General features: G+C 38.5%; 1 protein-coding gene across 1 annotated transcript in view; it reads right to left on the bottom strand.

Moving 5' to 3' along the window:
* Window positions 1-23,976, bottom strand: part of LOC111149005 (centromere protein C) — a 101,594-nt gene that overhangs the window by 62,437 nt on the left and 15,181 nt on the right. Inside the window, exons 3-7 of the mRNA XM_022505880.1 lie at window positions 19,885-19,955; window positions 19,059-19,153; window positions 14,342-14,432; window positions 3,029-3,314; window positions 1,661-1,876 (exon numbers count right to left, since the gene is read on the bottom strand). Coding sequence (XP_022361588.1) covers window positions 1,661-1,876; window positions 3,029-3,314; window positions 14,342-14,432; window positions 19,059-19,153; window positions 19,885-19,955 — 759 coding nt within the window. The remainder of the gene's footprint in view (window positions 1-1,660; window positions 1,877-3,028; window positions 3,315-14,341; window positions 14,433-19,058; window positions 19,154-19,884; window positions 19,956-23,976) is intronic.

Genomic DNA, 23,976 nt, shown 5'->3' with positions numbered 1-23,976 from the left:
GTCGTGATCCCACGGTCCTGGGATGGAGCCCCACATCGGGCTCTCTGCTCAGCAGGGCACCTGCTTCCTCCTCTCTCTCTCTCTGCCTGCCTCTCTGCCTACTTGTGATCTCTGTCTGTCAAATAAATAAATAAAATCTTAAAAAAAAATTGTATGTATGTGTGTATATATATGCTAAGAAATATACTATCTTCTAATAGGTAGAGTTTTGCAAGTTTATGTAATTAGAAAATTAGAAAGTCTAATGAAAAACAAAGTCAATACAAACAGAAAACCATAATGAATGAATGTTTAAACAGAAATGTTACTTTTCAACATTTAAAGAAATAACCAATCTGTTAAAAATAGATTTAATTTGCTTTACTGTATATAACTAACAGTATCTGTTAGTTTTTATACATAAAAAAGTAATGCTAAGAATTTAAAAATTAAGCCTTCCTAAACCAGCCAATAAGAATTCTCTAAGGGTACCCAGGTGGCTCAGTCAGTTAAGCATCTGCCTTCAGCTCAGGTCATGATCCCAGGGTCCTGGGAGCCCCACATCGGAAAGCCCCCTACTCCCTTTCCCTGCCACTCCCCGTTTGTGCTTGCATGAGCGCTTGCGCTCTCTCTCTCTCTGTCAAATAAATAATAAATAAATAAATAAAAGAATTCTCTAACTCTGCTCCTCTATTTTACTTCAAGGGACTTCCATAACATCAAGATTATTCTAACTGATGATATCCTTAGGAAACAATGTTGACACTTGCTTCAGACTAAATGTATACTTCCAAAATTCATAAGCTGAAACCAAATCCCCAATGGGATAGTATTTGGAGGTGGGGCCTTTACGAGGTGATTAAGTCATGAGTGTGGAACACTCATGAATAGAATTAATACCCTCGTAAAAGAAGCCGCAGAAAGCCCCCTTACCACCTTCTGCCACGTGAGGTTATGGCGAGAAGATAGCCATCCACGAACCAGGAAGCAGATGTCATCAGAAAAGAAAAAGGAGATTGGCATTTGACAAGGGAAAACGGTATGGAAAACAGGGACAAATGGAAATGTGTATGAGCAAGTTGGCAGAAAGAGTTAACTAGGGAGAATGAAGGCCATAAATACCAGCAAAAAAAATCTCAAGTTTCCCTAGGTCAGTGGTTCCCATCCCTAGCTGCCGTTAATTCTAGTTAACTGCAACGTGCAGCCATAGTTAAGAATCACAGTGTGGACAATGAAGAACCTCTGAAGGTTTTTTAGTAGGCAAGAACAGATTAAAATTTCTTCTGGGATCACACTTTTATTAACACAAGAAGAAGAAAAGGAAAGAAGATTTAAAGCTTTTAACAGTGAAATACCCCACGACATAATTCTATCTCTAAGTACTGCCTTCATTCTTTGATAACATACAGACTAGAAAGTGCTAAGGAGCAAAAGCACTGAATGAGCAATGAATTATGAATAAACTTACTGTCTTTCACATTTAATTTAGTAAGTACCTAATGATGACTTTGGGGGTGATTTGCTGGTAAGAAACTACACTCTCCTTAGGGTTAGGCATAATTTCAGTTAAAATCTGCACCAATTAAGATTAACTTTTAGTTAAACAGCATTAAGAATCCTTGATATTGTTTACAGAATATAAAGAAAAAATGCCTCAAAGGATAGTTTCTTAATAACTTACCTGGATTCACTTTTTTTTTTTACAGTTTCTAAAAACAATGTTGAAAAACTCTTTTTAGTTTGTGGCTGAATTTCATCTTCTAAATCTGGTACTCTTTTCTGAGATGCTCTTGACGATTTCCTCTCTTGTGGTTCTTCTGATACTTTATCCTCTATTTCTGTTATTTTATTTGCTATTTCTACTTCCTTCAAAGCATTTTTATCTTCAAAGTTTAACCTAAAAAGTTGAAAGGAAGGCAAGCTGAATAAATACTCTCACAGTTTGCTGAGTTTGGAGTTCTCCTGAACTCCCTTCAGTAACAATACAGACCACTTACAAAATTTTTCACTAGCCCTTTATTTAATGTCTAAAAATTCTGATTTGTAATCTCTTAAAATACACAAGGCAATTGCTCAGGAAAATTACATTTCTTATTTGTCAGTGGGAAAACAAAGAGAAAAGACCAAGAAAATCTGTAGCTTAAAGGACTCGTTCTCAAACATTTAGTAAGATTTTCAATCATCTGAATAATCTTATTAAAATGTAGATTCTGAGTTAGTAGGTCTAGAATAGGGTTTGAGATTCTATATTTCTAACAAGCTGCCAGGTAATGCATTGCTCTTGATCCTGAGCCGCATACCACATTTTGAATAGCAAAATCTTAGAATGTATTTAACTCCTTGGCTCCAAGAATTACACAAGACACTAGACAGACATTAATTACACTCACTGCAAAAGTCCCCAGTAGCAAAGGACTCTGAATGATCTACTTTGCTTCTTTTTTTTTTTTTAAAGATTTTATTTATTTATTTGACAGATCACAAGTAGGCAGAGAGGCATTCAGAGAGAGAGAGAGGAGGAAGCAGGCTCCCTGCTGAGCAGAGAGCCCGATGTGGGGCTCGATTGCAGGACCCTGGGATCATGACCTGAACTGAAGGCAGAGGCTTTAACCCACTGAGCCACCCAGGCGCCCCTCTACTTTGCTTCTTAAAGGCCAAAATGAGCCCCAAGAAACAGACAATGATTCACCACAACTTATCTTCAAAATACTTATCCTTAGCTACCCTAGAAATGAGCCAATATATATCTACCACTGTAATTACAAATGACATAGAGAAAACACTCTTAGGAAGATACAGAAAACATATTATCAGAAGAAAACACTTTTTTCCATAAACTATAGAAATGTTTACCCACAAACTTCTCTGAAGTATACTTTAAGCCTTCCTTATTATATAAACTGAATATAAACTGAACTATGTTATGCTCTTCTGTTAATATTCCTCAATACTTACTATAAAATACATTAAAAATAAATTAAAAATTAATTAATAAATAACTTTAAAATTTTTAAGCAGATTGATATTATTTCAGTAAATAAAAATTCACCTTTTCCTGGTTTTAAGAGAAATCTCCATATTTGAAGACAATGTATTTACTGAATTTTCAGAAGCGTAGACCTCTTTCTTTTGGGCAATGGATGGAATCACATTTTGTGATACAGAAGCTTTTGCATCCAAAAGAACAAAAGGTGAACCAACTGGTAAGTGTAATTCCTTATCAGCCTCACTGCGATGATCTTTTAGTTTTTTACTCGACATTTTTCTCGAGTCAGGTGTATTTTTAGAACCAATACCAGCTGCCAAAATTTGCTGATGAACTTCAGGGTCCTGACCTGGAAGAAAATTATATGAAGACATTAGAAATTTTTAAAATAATAGTATTAGAATCAAATGTGCTTTTTAAAATTCAACAGCAATAACTAGAAATAGTTTTCAGAAGACTCACAGTTCATTTAGCTTATAATCAAATATCTATGACTAAAATACATAAGGGCGGGGCGCCTGGGTGGCTCAGTTGTTGAGCAGCTGCCTTCAGCTCAGGTGGTGATTCCAGGGTTCTGAGATCGGGCCCCACCACTGGGCTCCCTGCTCAGCGGGAGGCCTGCTTCTCCCTCTCCCACTCCCCCTGCTTATGTTCCCTCTCTCACTGTATCTCTCTCCGTCAAATAAATAAAATATTTTAAAAAAATAAATAAGGGGCGCCTGGGTGGTTCAGCTGGTTAAGCGGCTACCTTAGGCTCAGGTCATGATTCCAGGATCCTGGGATTAAGCCCTGAATCGGGCACCCTGCTTAGCAGAGAGCCTGCTTTTCTCTTTGTCTGCCGCTCTGCTTAATTGTACTCTCTATCTATCTCTCTGTCAAATAAATAAATAAAAATCTTAAAAATAAATAAAATTATATAAGGCCTTTAAAAGTTCTAATTCATGAAATTAATTAATATAAAGATGTATTTTTTCCATGCTCTGAAGTTTTGAAATAAAAAAAATTTCAAACAGAAAACTCACAATTCTACGGATAGTCAATTTACCCAAGATTTGAATAAATCTATATACAGCTAAAACAAAGAAGTAATTTTAGAGAAATCATGAGATTCAATCTTTAAAATCTAATCTAAAGATTAGATCTTTAGATCTAAGGCAGCCAGATGACCACATATTTATACACATACATACATATACAGAGACATAACAGATATGTATAGAGATATATAAAAGATTTGTAGATGTGTATATACGTAAAGATATACATATAAAAATATTCTTTACACATAAAAGTTTATATACATACACATATACACTTGTACATTTATATATATATATAAAGAATATACATATTCTCTTAGACTCATACTTTCAAATATCAAAGAAAAAGGAGAACTGTTGGGGAGTATTTATATTGATTCATACTCTGAAAAAGCAAAGATTAGGAGCACCTGGGTGGCTCAGTGTCCGTTAAGCGTCCAACTCTTGATTGCAGCTCAGGTCATGATTTCAGGGCGGTGAGATTGAGCCCCACATAGCACAGAGTCAGCATGGGTTTCTCTCTCCCTCTGTCCCTTTCCCCCAACCCCCAACCCCCATGCACTCAACCTCTCTCAAATAATAAAAATTTTTTTAAAAAAGCAAAGGTTAAAAATTTTAAATACAATCAAAAGGGAGCTTTTGGAAGGTTATAGAACAAGAGAGTATACTCAGTTTCCTCTGTTTTTCCCTCCGAATACAAGTAAGCTAATAGTACATATCCATCGAATAACAATAAGAGAACTCTAAAAGCTAGAAGGAAAGAGGCATATTTGCTAGGAACCTCAAGTCTTGAGCAACAAAAGACAGTATTTTCCCTTTATCTCCCACGAATCCCCAGACTGGGTTCTAGAGAGGCGTGCAACCCTGAACCACAAACAGGGGAATAAAAAACCCTGCATTCTCCATCCAAAAGACCTGGAGAAGGGAAACACAACAGAGACCTAATGAGGAACCCCAACTCCCATTCCACAAGCTGAGCCACTAAATACTCCATTCTGCAGTGGCGCTATAAGAGGAGCAAAGCCTTAGGCCATGCCAGGACCCACTCCATAAGTTCTATGTGATAGTAGTAGCAGAGGAGCAAAGTCCTAGAGTAACCTTGTCCCTCGACCAACACTGTCCCCACTTCAAGAATCAAGGACAGCAGACCATATGATCCACAAACAGCTGCAAAGTAGTGAAGCCTCTAAGGTCCCCAGCCACTGCTTCACAGACCAGGTGACACTGTGAAACATGGTTAGTACTGACAACAATGAGGGTACCAGTGAGCAGTCTAATCTAAAGCAGGAAGAACATAAAAGAACACTACAACCCCCATCCCCCTGTCCTCTACCCAGTGATTTAAGAAGATCCAATCCCAACAGCTTCTGACCCCAACCCTCATTTGAATGAATGAGGACATGGGGTACTCAGGAAGCACCTTCCATTCATCTGACACAGCACCAGCAAGAACTAAGAAGGAATCTCAGCAGCATGAGGAAACAAAACAGAACAAAATACCACTGCTAGGACTCTAACACTTAACTGTCACTGGAAATATAATCCACAAAAGTGAGCAAGAACCCACACATTAAACCAAGACGAGGAAACTATATGCTATAATAAACAATTTAAATACAATCAAGAGTTTCCAAAAATAATTACCAAAATGTCAAGAATACAATAAAAATGACTGCTTATACCAAAAACCAGAAAAATACAACCTGAATAAGAACAATATGATCAATGGACACAAACAGACAAGATGAATCAAATGTTGAAATTATTTAATAAGAATTTTAAAGTAGGGGCACCTGGGTGGCTCAGTGGCTTAAGCCTCTGCCTTCAGCTCAGGTCATGATCTCAGGGTCCTGGGATCAAGCCCCGCATCGGGCTCTCTGCTGAGCAGGGAGTCTGCTTCCCCCGCCCCACCCCGCCCCCTCCTCTCTGCCTACTTGTGATCTCTCTCTGTTAAATAAATAAATAAAATCTTAAAAAAAAAAAAGAATTTTAAAGTATACATCATAAAAATATTTTAACAATTATGAACTGACTTTCATTTGTTTCTCCTGAAACAAATGAAAAGACAGAAACTCTCAAAGAAACGAGTTACAAAGGAGAATCAGTTTTTTGGATTTTAGCCCATTCTTTTCAGTGTGCAGTGGTATCTAATTATTATTTTAATCTAAAATTTCCTAATGACAATGATGAACAAATCAAAGCCACATGAGATTACTACTTCACACCCATTTGGATGGCTATTATCACAAAACACACACATGCACAGAAAATAACAAGTATTGGTGAAGATGAGGAGCAACTGGAACCCTTCTGCAATGTTGGTAGGAATGTAAAATGACACAGCCACTACAAGGAACAGCCTAGTGGTACCTCAAAAAATTAAATATACAATTGCCATGCAATCCAATAATTTCTTTTTGGGGTATGTATCCAAAAGAACTGAAAGCAGAGACCGCAAGAGATATTTGTACACTCCCATTCACAGCAGCATTATTCATAATAGACAAAAAGTGGAAACACAAGAGCAAACACAAGCAGGGGGAGTGAAAGGCAGGGGAGAAGCAAGTTCCCCACTGATCAAAGAGCCCAATATGGGGCTCAATCCCAGGACCCTGAGATCATGACCTGAGCCGAAGGCCATCACTTAACCAACTGAGCCACCCAGGTACCCCAAGAAACAGACTCTTAACTACAGGGAACAAACTGATGGTTACCAGAGTGGAAGTGAGTGGGAGGATGGGTGAAATAGGTGATGGGGACTAAGGAGGGCACCTGTGATGAGCACCACGTGTTCTATGGAAGTGCTGAATCACTATATTCTACAGCTGAAACTAGTATGAGATGGTATGTTAAACTGGAAGTTAAATAAAAACTTCTTTAAAAAAGTTGAAAAGCGGGCGCCTGGGTGGCTCAGTTGGTTAAGCGACTGCCTTCAGCTCAGGTCATGATCCTGGAGTCCCGGGATCGAGTCCCGCATCAGGCTCCCAGCTCCACGGGGAGTCTGCTTCTCCCTCTGACCTTCTCCTCGCTCATGCTCTCTCTCACTGTCTCTCTCTCTCTCAAATAAATAAATAAATAAAATGTTTAAAAAATAAATAAATAAAATTAAAAAAATAAAAAAGATGAAAAGCTAAGATTCTACATTTACCATTAGGATAAGACAGACTTTTTAACCAAAACAAGGTCAAAAAATATAAAAGTCACACATATGACAACTAAAATAAAAAATCTTACTCATCATATGGTTAAAGATACCATAAACAAAATCTGTAAAAGTCAAGGGATCATTTGAACACCCATGAAATCAGCCTGAAATGTAAGAAGATATATCCAGATCTCTACAGAGTATCTCCGGCGGTTGGTTTTGAGGTATGAAGCAGGGAGCCGTGATTCTGTGGGCAGATATCGGAAGATAAACAGAAGGGGGAGGGAGCCTCTGGGATCCTGAGCTGCCTGAGCATAAAAGCCTCCTGCGCAGGGGACCAGGCAGAGACTCACAGACTGGTAGCAAGCTGCAGGGAGAGGGCTTTGGGGCAGCCCCCAGACTGAAACCTGGAGCTGCAGGGGGGCAAGTGCAAACTGCGGGCAGTTGGCAGTTTCAGAAGCACAGAGGGCAGAGACGTGCCTGAACCTGGAAGTAAGGGCTGGTAATACTGCTGTGGGGCATACAACCCAGAATGCTCTGGTTTTTAGCAGCACAGACAAAAACAGAGTCAGTGTGACCTGGAGGGCTCTCTGGAGAAGAGACTGCCATCTCTCTGGTCTGAGTCAAAAGACTGGATACAGTCACTTCTGCTCTGATTCTTCGAAGAGACACAGAAAGCCACCAGTGAAAGCTCCCAGCAAACAAAAGCCCCAAAAACCTAGTCTTCACTGAGCATCCCCCCCTGCCCATTGGAGGCAGGGCAACTCTGCCCAAACACAGTTGCCTGAATAACAGCGTGGCAGGCCCCTCCCTCAGAAGACAGGCTGGAAGAACAAGAGGCTAACAACCCTAAAGTCCCTATAAAACAGATGCATCTTGCTTTGGTTGTGGTCAATAGTCTGGACTCTGTACATTCCCTCAAGCACCCCTCAAAAGAATGACTAAGAGAAGAAACCCCCAACACAGGAAAAATTCAGAGACTGTGACCTCTGCCACAGAACTAATGGATATGGATATGAGCAAGATGTCGGAAATAGACTTCAGGGTAACAGTTATGCAGACAACAACTGCAATGCAGAAAACCACTAATCGCAACATAGATTCTCTAAGGGCAGAAATGAGAGCTGATCTGGCAGAACTTAAAAATGCTATCAACGAGGGACGCCTGGGTGGCTCAGTTGGTTAAGCGGCTGCCTTTGGCTCAGGCATGATCCCAGCGTCCTGGGATCGAGTCCCGCATCCGGCTCCTTGCTCAGCAGGGAGCCTGCTTCTCCCTCTGCCTCTGCTGCCACTCTGCCTGCCTGTGCTTGCTCTCTCTCCCTCTCTCTGTCTCTCTCTCTCTGACAAATAAATAAATAAATAAAATCTTTAAAAAAAAATGCTATCAATGAGATCCAATCTAATCTAGATACTCTAATAGTCAGGGTAAACCAGGCAGAAGAACAAATTAATGATCTGGAAGACAAACTGATAGAAAAGAAGGAACAGGAGGAGGCCTGGAACAAACAGCTTAAAATCCATGAAAACAGAATTAGAGAAATAAAGTCATGAAACATTCTAGTGTCAAGGAAACCATCTTAAGGGCAGTTAGGGGAGAGATTCCTTACATTCCTTACGTACAGAGGGAGGAACATCAAAATAACATCAGACCTGTCCATGGAGACCTGGCAACCCAGAAAGGGCTGGCAAGACATAATCAGGGCACTAAATGAGAAGAACATGCAGCCAAGAATACTTTATCCAGCAAAGCTGTCATTTAGAATATCATTTAGAATAGATGGAGAGATAAAGAGCTTCTAAGACTGGCAGAAACTGAAAGAATATGCGACCACGAAGCTACTGCTGTAAAAAATATTAAGGGGGGGGGGATTTTCTATGACTATTAAGTTAAGGGGGGCTCATATGAAAGGAGTAAGACCCCAAGAATGATACAGAAATCTACAGAGACAATCTATAGAAACAAGGACTTCACTGGCTTAACAATGACAATAAAATCGTATCTTTCAATAATCACTCTCAACGTGAATGACCTAAATGCTCCCATAAAATGGTACAGGGTCGCAGACTGGATAAAAAGACAGGACCCATCCATAGGCTGTCTACAGGAGACTCATTTTGAACTTAAATATACATCCAGACTGAAAGTAAAGGGATACAGAAGCATCTTTCATGCCAGCGGGCTTCAAAATAAAGCTGGGGTGGCAACTCTCAAATCAGACAAATTAGATTTTAAGCTAAAGACTGTGGTTAGAGATACAGAAAGACACTATATCATTCTTAAATGGTCTATCCAGCAAAAAGATCTAACAATTGTAAATATCTATGCCCCCAACATGGGAGTAGCCAACTGTTAACCAAAATAGAGAAAAATTGATAATAATATGTTAATTGTAGGAGCACTCAACAGTCCATTCTCAGCAATAGACAGATCATCTAAGCAGAAAATCAACAAAGAAGTGCTTTAAATGACACACCAGGCCAGATGGCCCTCATAGAGATATATAGAACCTTCCACCCTGAAACAGCAGAATACTCATTCTTCTTGAGCACACAGGCAACTTTCTCCAGAACGGACCACATTCTGAGTCACAAATCAGGTCTCAACCCATACCAAAAGACTGAGAGGCTGAAATTATTCCTGGCATATTCTCAGACCACAGTGCTTTGAGACTGGAACTCAATCACAAAAAAAAAGTTTGGAAAAAATTCAAACACTTGGAAGCTAAAGACCATCCTGCTTGAAATGTTTGGGTCAATCAGGAAATCAAAGAAGAACTTAAACAATTCATGGAAACCAATGAGAACAAAAACACAGTGGTCCAAAACCTATGGAATATGGCAAAGGCAGTCCTAAGGGGGAAATATATAGCCATCCAAGACTCACTCAAAAAAAACAAGAAAATCCTGAATACATGAACTCTCTTTACACCTTAAAGAACAAGAGAATCAACAACAAATTAAGCCTACCTACACACAAGAAGGGAAATAATTAAGATTAGACCAGAGACCAATGAATTAGAAGCCAGAAATACAGTAAAACACATCAATGAAACTAGAAGCTGGTTCTTTGAAAGAATTAATGAGATCAATAAAACCACTGGCCACACTTAATCTAAAAGAAAAGAGAAAAGGAGTCAAATTAATAAAATTATGAATGAAAGGGGAGAGATCACAACTAACACGAAGGAAACAGAAACAATTACCAGAAATTATCATCAACGGCTATACGCCAATAAATTAAGCAACCTGAAATGGATGCATTCCTAGAAACCTATAAACTACCAAGACTGAAACAGGAAGAAATTGACAACCTGAATAGACCAATAACCAGTATCGGGATTGAAGCAGTGATCAAAACCCTCCCAAATAACAAGAGTCCATGACCTGATGGACTCCCTGAGGAATTCTACCAAACATCCAAAGAAGAAATAATACCTGTTCTCCTAAAGCTGTTTCAAAAAAAAATAGAAACAGAAGGAAAGCTTCCAGACTCTTTCTATGAGGCCAGCATTACCTTGATCCCAAAACCAAGCAAATATCCCATCAGAGAATTTCAGACCAATATCCCTCATGAATATGGATGCCAAAATAATCAGCAAGATCCTAACTAATAGGATCCAACTATACATTAAAATGATTATCCACCACAACCAGGAAGGATTTACCCCTGGGATGTAAGGGTAGCTCAATATTTGTGAATCAATCAATGTGAGAGAATACATAAATAAGAGAAAAGAACCACATGGTCCTCTCAACTTATGCAGAAAAAGCATTTGCAAAATACAGCATCCTTTCCCGATTAAAACTCTTCAGTGTATACGGAAAAAGGGAACATTCCTCAATTTTATAAAATACATCTATGAAAAACCCACAGCGAATATCATTCTCAATGCGGAAATGTTGAGAGCCTTTCCCTTAAGATCAGGAACATGACAAGGATTCCCATTCTCGTCACTACTGTTCAACATAGCACTAGAAGTCCTAGCAACTACAGTCAGACAACAAAAATAAAAGGTATTCAAATGCAAATAAGTCGTCAAACTCTCTCTCTTCACAGCTGACATACTTTATGTGGAAAACCTGAGAGACTCCACTCCCAAATTACCAGAACTAACAGAGCAATTCAGTAATATGGCAGGATAAAAAAACTAATGCACAGAAATCATCAGTTGCTTTCTTATACACTAACAACGTAACTGTAAAAAGAGAAATTAGAGAATTGATTCTATTTATTATAGCACCAAAAACCGTAAGATACCTTGGAATAAACCTAACCAAAGAGGTAAAGGATCTATACTTTAGGAACTACAGAACATTCATGAAAGAAATCGAAGAAGGCATAAAAACAAAAAATGGAAAAACATTCCATGCTCATGGATCAGAAGAATAAACATTGTTAAAATGTCTATGCTGCCCAGAGCAAGCTATACTTTCAACCCCATCCTGATCAAAATACCAATGGCATTTTTCAAAGTGCTGGAACCAAAATCCTAAAATTTGTATGGAACCAGAAAAGACTCCAAATAGCCAAGGGAATGTTGAAAAGAAAAACAAAGCTGGAGGAATCACATTGCCTGACTTCAAGCTATATTACAAAGCTGTAATCATCAAGACGGTACAGTACTGGCACAAAAACAGACACACAGACCAATGGAACAAAATAGAGACTCCAGACATGGACCCTCAACTCTATGGTCAACTACTCTTTGAAAAGGCAGGAAAAATATCCAAAGCAAAAAAGTCTCTTCATTAAATGGTGCTGGGAAAATGGGATAGCTATATACAAAGAATGAAACTCGACCTTCTCCTATACCATACACAAAGATAAACCTAAATGTATCAAAGACCTCAAGATGAGACAGGAATCCATCAAATCCTAGAGAAGAACACAGGCAGTAACCTCTTCAACATTGGCCACAGCAACTTCTGTTAACACACATCTCCAAAGGCAAGGGAAACAAAAGCGAAAATGAACTTTTGGGACTTCATCAAGATAAAAGGCTTCTGCACAGCAAAGGAAACAGTCAACAAAACTAAGAGGAAACCCACGGAATGAGAGAAGATATTTGCAAATGACACTACAGACAAAGGGCTGATATCCAAGATCTATAAAGAACTTCTCAAACTCAACACCTAAAATACAAATAATCAAGTCAAAAAATGGGCAGAAGACATGAACAGTAACTTCTCTAGAGAAGACATACAAATGGCTGACACATGAAAAAACATTCATCATCACTGGCCATCAGGGAAATTCAAATCAAAACCACACTGAAATACCACCTTACACCAGTTACAATGGCAAAAATTGACAAGGCAAGAAACGAGAGGCTGTGGAGAAAGGGGAATCCTCTTACACTGCTGATAGGAATGCAAGTTGGTATAGCCACTTTGGAAAATGCGTGAAGATTCCTCAAAAAGTTAAAAATAGAGCTACCCTATGACCCAGCAATTGCACTACTGGGAATTTACCCCAAAGATACAGATGTAGTGAAAAGAAGGGTCATATGCACCCCAATGTTCATAGGAGCAATGTCCCCAGTAGCCAAGCTACAGAAAGAGCTGAGATGCCCTTCAACAGATGAATGGATAAAGATGTGGTCCATATATATATACATCCATATATACAATGGAATATTACTCAGCCATCAGAAAGGACAAATACCCAACTTTTGCATCAACATGGACGGGACTAGAGGAGATTATGCTGAGTGAAATAAGTCAAGCAGAGAAAGTCAATTATCATATGGTTTCACTTATCTGTGGAACATAAGGAGTAGCACGGAGGACATTAGGAGAAGGAAGGGAAAAATCAAAGGAGGGAAATCAGAGGGGGAGACAAACCATGAGAGATGGGACTCTGGGAAACAAACTGAAGGTTTTAGAGGGGAGAGGGAAGGAGGATGGGTTAGCCCAGTGATGGGTATTATTAAGGAGGGCACATATTTCATGGAGCACTGGGTATTTTACACAAACAATGAATAATGGAACACTATATCAAAAACTAATGATGTACTATATGGTGACTAACATAACAAAATAAAAATAATTAAATTTTGGGGCGCCTGGGTGGCTCAGTGGGTTAAAGCCTCTGCCTTCGGCTCAGGTCATGATCCCAGGAGCCTGGGATGGAGCCCTGAGTCGGGCTCTCTACTCAGTGGGGAGCCTGCTTCCTCCTCTCTCTCTCTCTGCCTACTTGTGATCTCTGTCTGTCAAATAAATAAATAAAATCTTAAAAAAAAAAAAGGTTAAAAAAATAATTAAATTTTAAAAATGTAAATAAACTTTTCAAAGTAGCAGCACATATGACTAATTAAAGGAAATGAACAAAAAAAAAGAGGAAAAAAACACTAACTATGTGTATATAAACACTGAAATCATGTTGTATACTTGAAGCTAACATAATGTTACAAGTCATTTATACCTCAGTTTTAAAAAAAAAGATGCTCACAAAGCCTATGGAGAGGGGCGCCTGGGTGGTTCAGTGGGTTAAGCCTCTGCCTTTGGCTCAGGTCATGATCTCAGGCTCCTGGGATCAAACCCCTCATCGGGCTCTTTGCTCAGTGGGGAGCCTGCTTCCCCCCCTCTCTCTGCCTGCCTCTCTGCCTACTTGTGATCTCTCTCTGTCAAATAAATAAAATCTTGGGGAAAAAAAAAAAAAAAAGAAGCCCATGGAGAGGGCCATGTGGAAAGGAATTAAGGCTTTCTGCTCACATCCAGCCCCATGTTAGTCATCTTGGAAATATATCCTTAACCCCTCAAGCCTTTAGATGACTGCAACACTGGCCAACATCTTGACCACCACCTCATGAAAGATTGCAAACCAAAACCATCCAATTACTAAGCTGCTTCTTAATTCCTGATTCACAGAAACTATGTGAGATAATATTTATTATTTGTTAAAAAAAAAAAAAAGCCAAATCTATTTGAAAATTCTTAAAACTATAGCCCTATAATAATTCTTAGTTAACGTCTCTTACTGTATCCTAATAATCAATGTTCTTACCGCTAAAACAAAGAAACAAATATTCAAATAAAGTTTATTATTCATGTTAAAAAAAAGAAAACAAACACTGACCACTTTGCCTAGGCTAACCCATGAATTTGTCACCCAAGCCAACACATGCAACACTTTCAGCACCTCCTTTTAAATATGTCTAAGTAAGTAATATCCACGGGCATGCCACCAACCTGATCTGCTGACAACTTCACTTGGAACAGAGGCTTCTTTCTTCCTTAAAGAAACTGAAACTGACTTCAGATGAGATTTCTGGCATTCAGCCTAAAAGATATATAACATTAGAGCAATTAAAAATTAGTAATTCTGATTAAATACACTTGTTTTTAAATGGGAACAAAAAGTATTTAAAAACAATAAACCACACAGTGGGATACACTGATGCTGCAGATGTATGGATATTTCTTACACTGAGGGATGGGTACATAAGTGCTCATTTATATTATTTTTAATACCTTACATAATATATTTTCTTCTGTAAATTTGAAATATACCAAGTCATAAATTTTAAAAATCTAGAAAAGGGAAATCTCATTCATACATTGCATGTGGCAAAGAAAACTGGTAAAATCATCTTGCAGAAAAAATTGACGATATTTAACAATTTCATTTGAAATGTGCATATCCTACAGAAATACAGTTTACAACAGGTGCACAAAGAGGCATGGACAAAGGTGCACATCAGTGTACATGACTGTAATAATGAATAGATGGAAACAAATCTACCAGTTGGGGAATATATAAATAAGGAAGCCACTGCACTGTTGTTCAGTGAATACACTATGAAACTCAATTATATAAAGAAACAAAAGCAAGTTTTCACTATATTCTATTCCTCTTAAAACCTCATTAGGATTTTTTAAAATGTATAAACCCAGAAGTATGAGGAGAAAGAGAAGGGAACAGATGGGAGATGTCAACAAACTTTTCTTAAATTGGAAAGCAGATCAGCAGCAACTAATCAGTCCAGAGAGAGCAGAAAAATGCTGAAAAAGCACAGAAGGAGACATTAATATTTATGGAGAAACCAGATCAGTAATTAGCTGTGCAAGGCACCTCTAAAAGACGGGTTCCAAGTGAGGCCTACAAACAGAAGAGTTGCTAAAAGTAGGTACAAGAAGCAGTCAGAGTCACGGAGCCTCTCCTCTTCCAACCCTGTCATATTAGATGTTTACTCTCCTGAGTTTCAGAATCAGAGAGACTATAGACTCAGACACAGCTGAAATAAGAGTAATACAGTAGAAACAGATATTAAGTGGAAGCATCTAATTGTACCTTCCCTCTGCCTCACGTGGCTGAGAACATTTGTAGTTAGAATCAGACTCCCAAGCAGGACACATTTGTCAGAAAAACCTACCAAGCCAAGTTTTAAAAAAAACCTGTAGATAGTAACACCTGGACATCCACAGTGACATGGCCCAGACAGATCATAGCACAGTAAAATCTACCAAGGCACAAATTTTACTGCACAAATAGAACTTCCAATCACCATTTTAGTTTTCCATTCAAATATGAAGAGACCACTAAGATTCACTGGACATATGACAAAAGGCTCTAGTACAAAAAGGCAAGGAATTTTCAAGAAACAGAAACTGTAAAAAGAAATCTAAATAAGAAGAGTTAGAGGAGGGGCGCCTGGGTGGCTCAGTGTGTTAAGCCTCTGCCTTGGGCTCAGGTCATGATCCCAGGGTCCTGGGATCGAGCCCCACATCGGGCTCTCTGCTCAGCAGGGAGCCTGCTTCCTCCTCTCTCTGCCTGCCTCTCTGCCTACTTATGATCTGTCAAATAAATAAAACCTTTTAAAAAATATATTTTAAAAAAATTAAAAAAAAAAAAAAAAGAAGAAGAGTTAGAGGAATCTAACATCAAGGAATATCATGAAATTTCAAATCACTAAAAGCAGGGACACCTGGGTGGTTCAGTCAGTTGGGAGTCTGACTCTTGATTTCAGCTCAGGTCACAATATCAGGGTTGTGAAATCGAACCCCATGTCTGTATTAATGTCAATATCCTGGTTGTAATTCTGCAACTACAGTTTTACAAGATGTTACCCATAGAGGAAACCAGGTAAAGGCCTGCACTCCATTTCTTATAGCTGCTTGTTAATTTAGAATTATCTCAATACAAAAAGCTTAATTACAAAAAAAAGTTAGTAGAGTTCCCAAAATCTTTCTATAGAGTAGAAAGAAACCTTATCTCTTTTTAGGCAGATTGGACTGAAATGAACAGATCCTCACTCTCTCAAGGATTAGTCAGTCTGAGATGACATTTTAGTGAGACTCAATCCATTCGTAGACTACCCTGTTCTTCAGAATGAAGTCTCCTGGGAAACTGAGAGCCAGGTGAGTCCCCTTAGCCCTTAAATATTGGGAGACATCAGTTCTGTCCTGTGAAGGTTTCTGTTCAACTTTTTAGCCTCTTGCCTCAGACTGCTTCAAAATCTGGCAATTGCCTTCTTGGCATAGCAAGACTATATATGTCACTCCACCTTTCTGGCTCAGGATTCTGTGCCAGCCCCAGAACTTAAAAATGTTCCTTAAGGAAAAGTGCCTACCCATTTGGAACGTCCCTGGAATCCAGTTTGTCATGCCATCTCAGCACAGCTGACAAAAACTATGCTTTCCCACATAGACTCTCTCTGTGTGGGCAGGCCTAAAGCCCTCAGCTTTTGCACCAAATGAGCTAACACTCTAAGGAAAGAAAAAGATTAATAATCATCAACTCATCTCAAGATTCTTCTCTCTTTGGAATTTTATCCAGCCTTTGTTCTTTCCACAGCTCCCCAAGTCTCTAAAAATAGAAGCTGTTTGCATTTCATTCTTTTTAACTAGCTTTTACAGCAGAAATGTTGGCCTACTGCAATCTGTCCCTTCCTACCTAGGAGTGAAAGCCCTAGCATAACTTTGATACCAAAGCCCTATAAGAACATTTTGCGAAAAGAAATAAAAGACAGTATTGTTCATAAACATAGACCCAAATGCTTCAAATACTAGCAAACTAATTTTAAAAGGTTAATACATTATGACCAAGTCATATTTATCTCAGAAAACTTAAGGTTGATTTAACTTTCAAAAACCAGTACTATATAATTTACCACATTAAAGAGAAGGTCTCTCAATTCTGGATCTGTTTTCAGTCTTTGGAACCAAAAGGCTATATATAGCTGACCCCTGAACAAGGGTTTGAACTGTGAGGCTCACAATTTTTTGCAATAAATACAGTACTGTAAGTGTATTTTCTCTTCCTTATAACTTTCTTAACACTCTCTTTTCTCTAGCTTTTTAAATTTTTTTTAGAGAGAGAGAGTGGGAAAGGGGAAAGGAACAGTCTCAAGCAGACTCCGTGCTGAGTTCAGAGCCTGACATGGGGCTCAATCTCATGACCCTGAGATCACAACCTGAGCCAAAACCATGAGCCAGATGATTAACTAATTGCACCATCAAGGCGACCCTCTAACTTACTTAATTATAAGAATACAGTATATAATACATATACAAAATTATGTGTTAATCAACTGTTTAATACATATACAAAATATGTGTTAATCAAATGTTTATGTTATCAGAAAGGCTTCTAGTCAACAGTAGGCTATTAGTAAAGTGTTTGGGAAGCCAAAATTATAAGTGGATTTTCAACTGCAAGGGTGGGTCCACAACCCTAACCTCTTCATTGTTCATAAATACCTATATAATTAGGTATTTATACAAATTTCTAATCAATGTTATTTCTACTACCACGTAGTTTTTCTCTCCAATTTGTATTATACTTTTGAATAACTTGTCTTTATTCATTAGCTTCACAAATTCTATTTGAAAGTTTGCTATTTTGTAGAGTTAGGTCAACCTAACCTCTTAAGATAGAATCTTTATTTCTTTTTTTTAAAGATTTTATTTATTTACCTGACAAAGAGAGATCACAAGTAGACAGAGAAGCAGGCAGAGAGAGAGAGGGAAGCAGGCTCCCTGCTGAGCAGAGAGCCCGACGCGGGACTCAATCCCAGGACCCCGAGATCATGACCCGAGCCGAAAGCAGCGGCCTAACCCACTGAGCCACCCAGGCGCCCAAGATATAATCTTTTTTTTTTTTTTTTTTTTTTTATAAAGATTTTATTTATTTATTTGTCAGAGAGAGAGAGGGAGAGAGAGCAAGCACACGCAGACAGAATGGCAGTCAGAGGGAGAAGCAGGCTCCCTGATGAGCAAGGAACCCGACGAGGGACCCGATCCCAGGATGCCGGGATCATGACCTGAGCCGAAGGCAGCTGCTCAACCAACTGAGCCACCCAGGCGTCCCCCAAGATATAATCTTTAAAAGACTGATTCTCCTGGGCGCCTGGGTGGCTCAGTGGGTTAAAGCCTCTGCCTTCGGCTCAGGTCATGATCTCAGAGTCCTGGGATCGAGCCCCACATCGGGCTCTCTGCTCAGCAGGGAGCCTGCTTCCTCCTCTCTCTCTGCCTGCCTCTCTGCCTACTTGTAATCTCTGTCAAATAAATAAAATCTTAAAAAAAAAATTAAAAAAAAAAAAAAGACTGATTCTCCTTATAGCAATAGATTAACTTTGGTTTTCAGAATATAACCAAATTTGCCAACCTGGATTAGGAACTTCAGCAGTTGCCCACTTTCCTAAAAACCTAATTCAAGTATTATTTTAGGAGAGGTGAAAAATGATTATGCTTCAATATAATAATTCTACACCCAGACCTCCAATTTCAAACACTTGAAACACCAAGGCAAAATTGGCACAAAACACCTCTAAATGATAAAGAGAGTGGGAATATAGGATTCGCTTTTAAGAATAAGACTTAAAAACAACTAGAATAAATGTAATATATTGTGTAATGTTTCATCATTAAACTATTAAAGCTATACCAGTTCTTCTTTTTGACCTACCTCTTTGCTTGGTGACTGAATACAAATGTCTCCTGTTTTAGGTGTTGAATAAAGCAATGATTTTGTAGAATTTGTGCTAAAATCATTGGCAAGACCTTAAAAAAAGCAATAAATAAATAAATAAATAAATAAACATGGTATAAAATCTTTTGGTTACAATTAAAAGAAGCCCTACATGAAATGTGAAGAAGTTTGACAACTCTTTAAAAACAATTAGTTTAAAATTAAGTACAAATTAAAATTAAGTACAAACATCATAAGTACAACATTCAAATGTTCCTAGACGGCATCAGAAACTGGAAAAGGCAAACAAGATTCCTAAAGAAATAATATACCAGCTCTTCTTTCAGTGCTTATATATAAAAAATATTTTTCCACTGTTTCTTTGGTTGGCCTATTCTCTTCAATGCCTTCTAATGCTGACCAGCACTTAGAGAAGTTTTTGCCCTAACTCACCATTTCTACAGAAAGAACTGCGTATCACCAAACATTACCTCTTAGAGATCCTAAGTATTCTGCACATTTACTCCCACTATATGAAATACCTTCTCCTGTGTATAATAATTATTTATGGACTCCCAGAGTACAGGAATCTAGTATGAACTAAAGGAAATGATAAATTATTCTCCTTTTTGCTACTATTATCCTCAGTGTATCAGGAAATACATAAAGGATTGCACATGTACTCAACATTCTGGGAAAATATTTTATATATATTTAAATGTTAGAATGTATTTACTGAATTTAATATTAATAATTTAATAATATGACAAATTTACATTTTCATCCAACCCAACCATCAAAGTCCACCTTTAAGATGTCTTACTATTTTCTTCAAAACAGTCTTGCAAGATTTCCAGTATGTTCTGGCCTTGCTTCGTATTAATGTCAGGTGCTCTAATAAGAAGGAATGAAGGGAAAATGTTACATATCATTTCCAGAAGATATCTGCTATTTAAGTTACCATCTACTTTGAAAATTTAATATCTCATTATAAAATGCTATTTTACTTAATGGGGAAAATATCACTTTTACTATCCCAGGACAAAACAAGTACTTGAGAGTCCAAGAGTTTCCAGAAAAGTATCTGAAGCAGTATACTGTTATCTACATTAACAATTACATTCCTTGATTGAAGATCCACATCTAAAGCCATTTTAGACTACTGGTATATCTAAACAACAATATAAATGGTTTTGAACAAATCCAATCCATACTAAAACACTTCTTTAATAAAAACTCATGGTCACAGTCCTAACAGCTCCAAGTTAACAGTCTTCCCTTCAAGTTCTCCAATGCATTTTTTATTTAATATTATTAACCTTAATAGCAGCTTATGAATCAGTATAAAATTGTCATTGTAGTTTCACATGCAGTTGTAAGAAATAAAATAGAGGAAATCCCTTGTTCACTTTATCTAGTTTCCCCCAATGGTAACATTTCGTAAAACTATACTATACTACCACAACCAGGATACTGATATCAATACAATCCACTAATCTTTTCCGATTTCTCCAGTTCTACACATACAGTTGACCCCTGAACAATATGGGTTTGAACTCATACACAGATTTTTTTTTTTCATCCACTCATACAGATTTTTTTTCAGTAAACATACTGGAAAATTTTTTGGAGATCTGCAAATATTTGAAAAAACTCAGACAAACCACATAGCCCAGAAATATAAAAAGAAATTAACAAAAAGTTAAGTATGTCATGAATGCATAAAATACATGTAGATACTAGTCCATTTTACCATTTACTACAGTAAAATACAGACAAATCTATTTTTAGAAGTTAAAATTTATCAAAACTTATACATGCAATATATGGTGCTATTTGTAGTTAAGAGATGTGAAGAAATGTAAAGATGCAGTTAAATCATAATGGCATAAAACTGTAGTGCGTGCTGTACAACTGTAATAATTTTACAGTCACTCTGCTGCTGTTGTGCTGAGCTCAAGTATTAGTGAGTATCCCCTTAAAATGCCATCTAACACTAATCATCTCTGAGTGAGCAGTTCATCTTCTCCAGTAAACTGGAGAATTGGCAGTAAAAAGTGATCTCTCACAGCTCTCCCATTTTTCATTATGTTTAGTGCAATACTGTAAACCCCGAATAACACCAGGGGGCCCAATAAGGTACCACTAGTGATACTGGAAATGCCACCAAGAAACAGAGAGACCGGGCGCCTGGGTGGCTCAGTGGGTTAAGCCGCTGCCTTTAGCTCAGGTCATGATCTCAGGGTCCTGGGATCGAGTCCCGCATCGGGATCTCTGCTCAGCAGGGAGCCTGCTTCCCTCTCTCTCTCTCTGCCTGCCTCTCTGTCTACTTGTGATCTCTCTCTGTCAAATAAACAAATAAAATCTTAAAAAAAAAAAAGAAACAGAGAGACCGTCATGACATTGCAAGAAAAAGTTGAATTAGTTTATATATACCATAGACTGAAGTCTGCCTCTGTGGCTGCCTGCCATTTCAAGATAAATAAATGCAGCATAAGGACTATTGTAAAAAAAGAAATTAGTGAAGCTGTCTTTGCTGCTGTGCCAACAGATACAAAACCTTGCATTTCGCTAAATACCTTTTTATCTTGTACTGAAAATGCAGCTTTTATGTGGATTGCAGGACCTCTTACGAAAAAGGCATAAATACAGATTGTAATATGGCTTGAAAAAAAGCAAGGTTATTATAAAACATCTTAAAGCAAAAGAAGGTGAAGGATCTAAAGCTAGAGAATTTAATGCCAGGAAAGGATGGTCTGACAATTTAGAAAGAGACTTGGCTTTAAAAAAAAAAAGTCAAGATTAGGAGCAAGAGGCAGAGCACTAAATTCCTTCTGGTCCCAGGAATTCAGCTAGATAGCTAACAAACCATTCTGAACACCTACAGACTCAAAAGATCAAAGAAAATAATAGCAGCAATTCTATGAACAGAAAAGTGACCACTTTCTGGAAGGTTAAGGCTTTCGGAAAAGTAAATACAAGGCGATATACAGAAATACAGACCGTGGTGGGTTGGTGGGGGAGGAGAGGAAGCCTCCGTCAGCCAGCTACTGGCAAGTGACAGAGCAGCAGAGCACAAAATCAGAACTTGGAGAAGTCTGCTCCACTGGGGGATGTAGCTCTAGTGGCTAAGGGCAGGCCGGGGGAGAGGGTGGAGCTCTCACTGAGACAGTGTGGTCTCAGGAGCCTCAGGGTCACAGAAAGACTGAGGTTGCCTGAGTGCAGCAGAACTCCCAGGTATCAGAGCAGGGAAACCAGCTGCAAAGACGGAGCTAAGGAGTGGGTTCTCGGCTCAGGGTTGCCATAAACCATGATCCCCGGCACAGCCAGGCTACTGTTCTTTGGGCAAGGAGCCCACAAGTGGCAAATCGGGGAGGACCCCCCCTTCCTCCACTGGGAGGGGCGGCGCAGGAGCGCACTGCAAGAATCTGCTGGGTTTGGAGACCCCGAACAGGCTCGTGTCCCAGAAAGAAACCGGTCACAGGCCAGGTGAGCACAGAGTGCAGCCAGAGACCAGGGAGACAGGTGTGTTTGACAGCTTTTCTCTGAGGGCTCACTGGGGAGTGGGGCTCCAAGCTCTTGTCTCCTCCAGCCTGGAGAGTGAGAGGATGCCATTTTCATTCTCATCCACCAAAGCTGTGCAGAAAGTTGTCCGGGAACAAAAGCACCAAGAGCAAACCGGAGCGGATTACTCAGCCTGGCCCCTGGCAAGGGCGCTGCCAACTCCACCTGGGGCAAAGACACTTGAGAATCACTGCAACAGGCCCCTCCCCCAGAAGATCAGCAAGAACATCCAGCCAAGACCAATTTTACCAATCAATGAGAACGGCAAAACTCCAGCACCAGGGGAATACAGCACATGGAATTCATGGCTTCTTTCCCATGATTCTTTAGTCTTTCAAACTTAAATTTTTTTTAATTTTTTTTTTAATTTTTCCTCTTTCTTATTTTAATCAACATCTTATTTTATCAATACCTTTTTTAAACTCTTTTTTAATTTTAATTTTTACATTCATTTTTTGTTCCTTCATTGTATTTAACTTTATTTTTTGTATATATATGTGTGTGTTGGGCTGTGTGTGTGTGTGTGTGTGTGTATGTTATTCTTTCTTTAAAATTTTGGGATACACTTTCTTCTAACAGACTTATACCCTAAATCTAGTGTATGGCTTTGTTCTAGTCTCTAGCCTGAGGATGTTCTCTTCTTTTTTTTTTTTTTTTATTTTTTTCTTTCTTTTTTCAACCAACTTTTATCTTATCAATTACTTTTTAGAAATCTTTTTTAATTTCCATCTTTACAGTCATATTCCATCTCTTCATCGCATTTACCCTTATTTGTATGTGTGTGTGTGTGTGTGTGTGTGTGTGTGTGTGTGTGTGTATATACATATACATGATTTTCTTTCTTTAAAATTTTGGGAGGCAGTTTCTTCTTTTTTTTTTAATATTTTTTTAAAGATTTTATTTATTTATTTCAAAGACAGATATCACAGGCAGGCTGAGAGGCAGGCAGAGAGAGGAAGGGAAGCAGGCTCCCTGTTGTGCAGAGAGTCTGATGCAGGACTCAATCCCAGGGCCCTGGGATCATGACCTGAGCCAAAGGCAGAGGCTTTAACCCACTGAGCCACCCAGGTGCCCTGGAAGGCAGTTTCTTCTAACAGACCAAAATACACCCAAAATCTAAATAAAGTGTGGCTCTGTTCTATTCGCCAGCCTGATGATATTCTTTCTTTATTTTTCCCCCCTTTCTTTTGCCCTCAATTACAGGTCTCTTCTGATTCATTTAGCGTGTATTTTTCTGGGGTCATTGTTACCCTATTGGCATTTTGTTCTCTCATTCATCTATTCTTCTCTGGACAGAATGACAAAAATGGAAAAACTCATCTCAAAAAAAAGACCAAGAGGCAGTACCAAC

Source organism: Enhydra lutris, unplaced genomic scaffold (genome assembly GCF_002288905.1).
Source record: "Enhydra lutris kenyoni isolate GAN:26980312 unplaced genomic scaffold, ASM228890v2 scaffoldscaffold21, whole genome shotgun sequence".
In the NCBI taxonomy this organism is placed as follows: Eukaryota; Metazoa; Chordata; class Mammalia; order Carnivora; family Mustelidae; genus Enhydra; species Enhydra lutris.
This window is presented reverse-complemented; position numbering and strand designations above follow the sequence as displayed.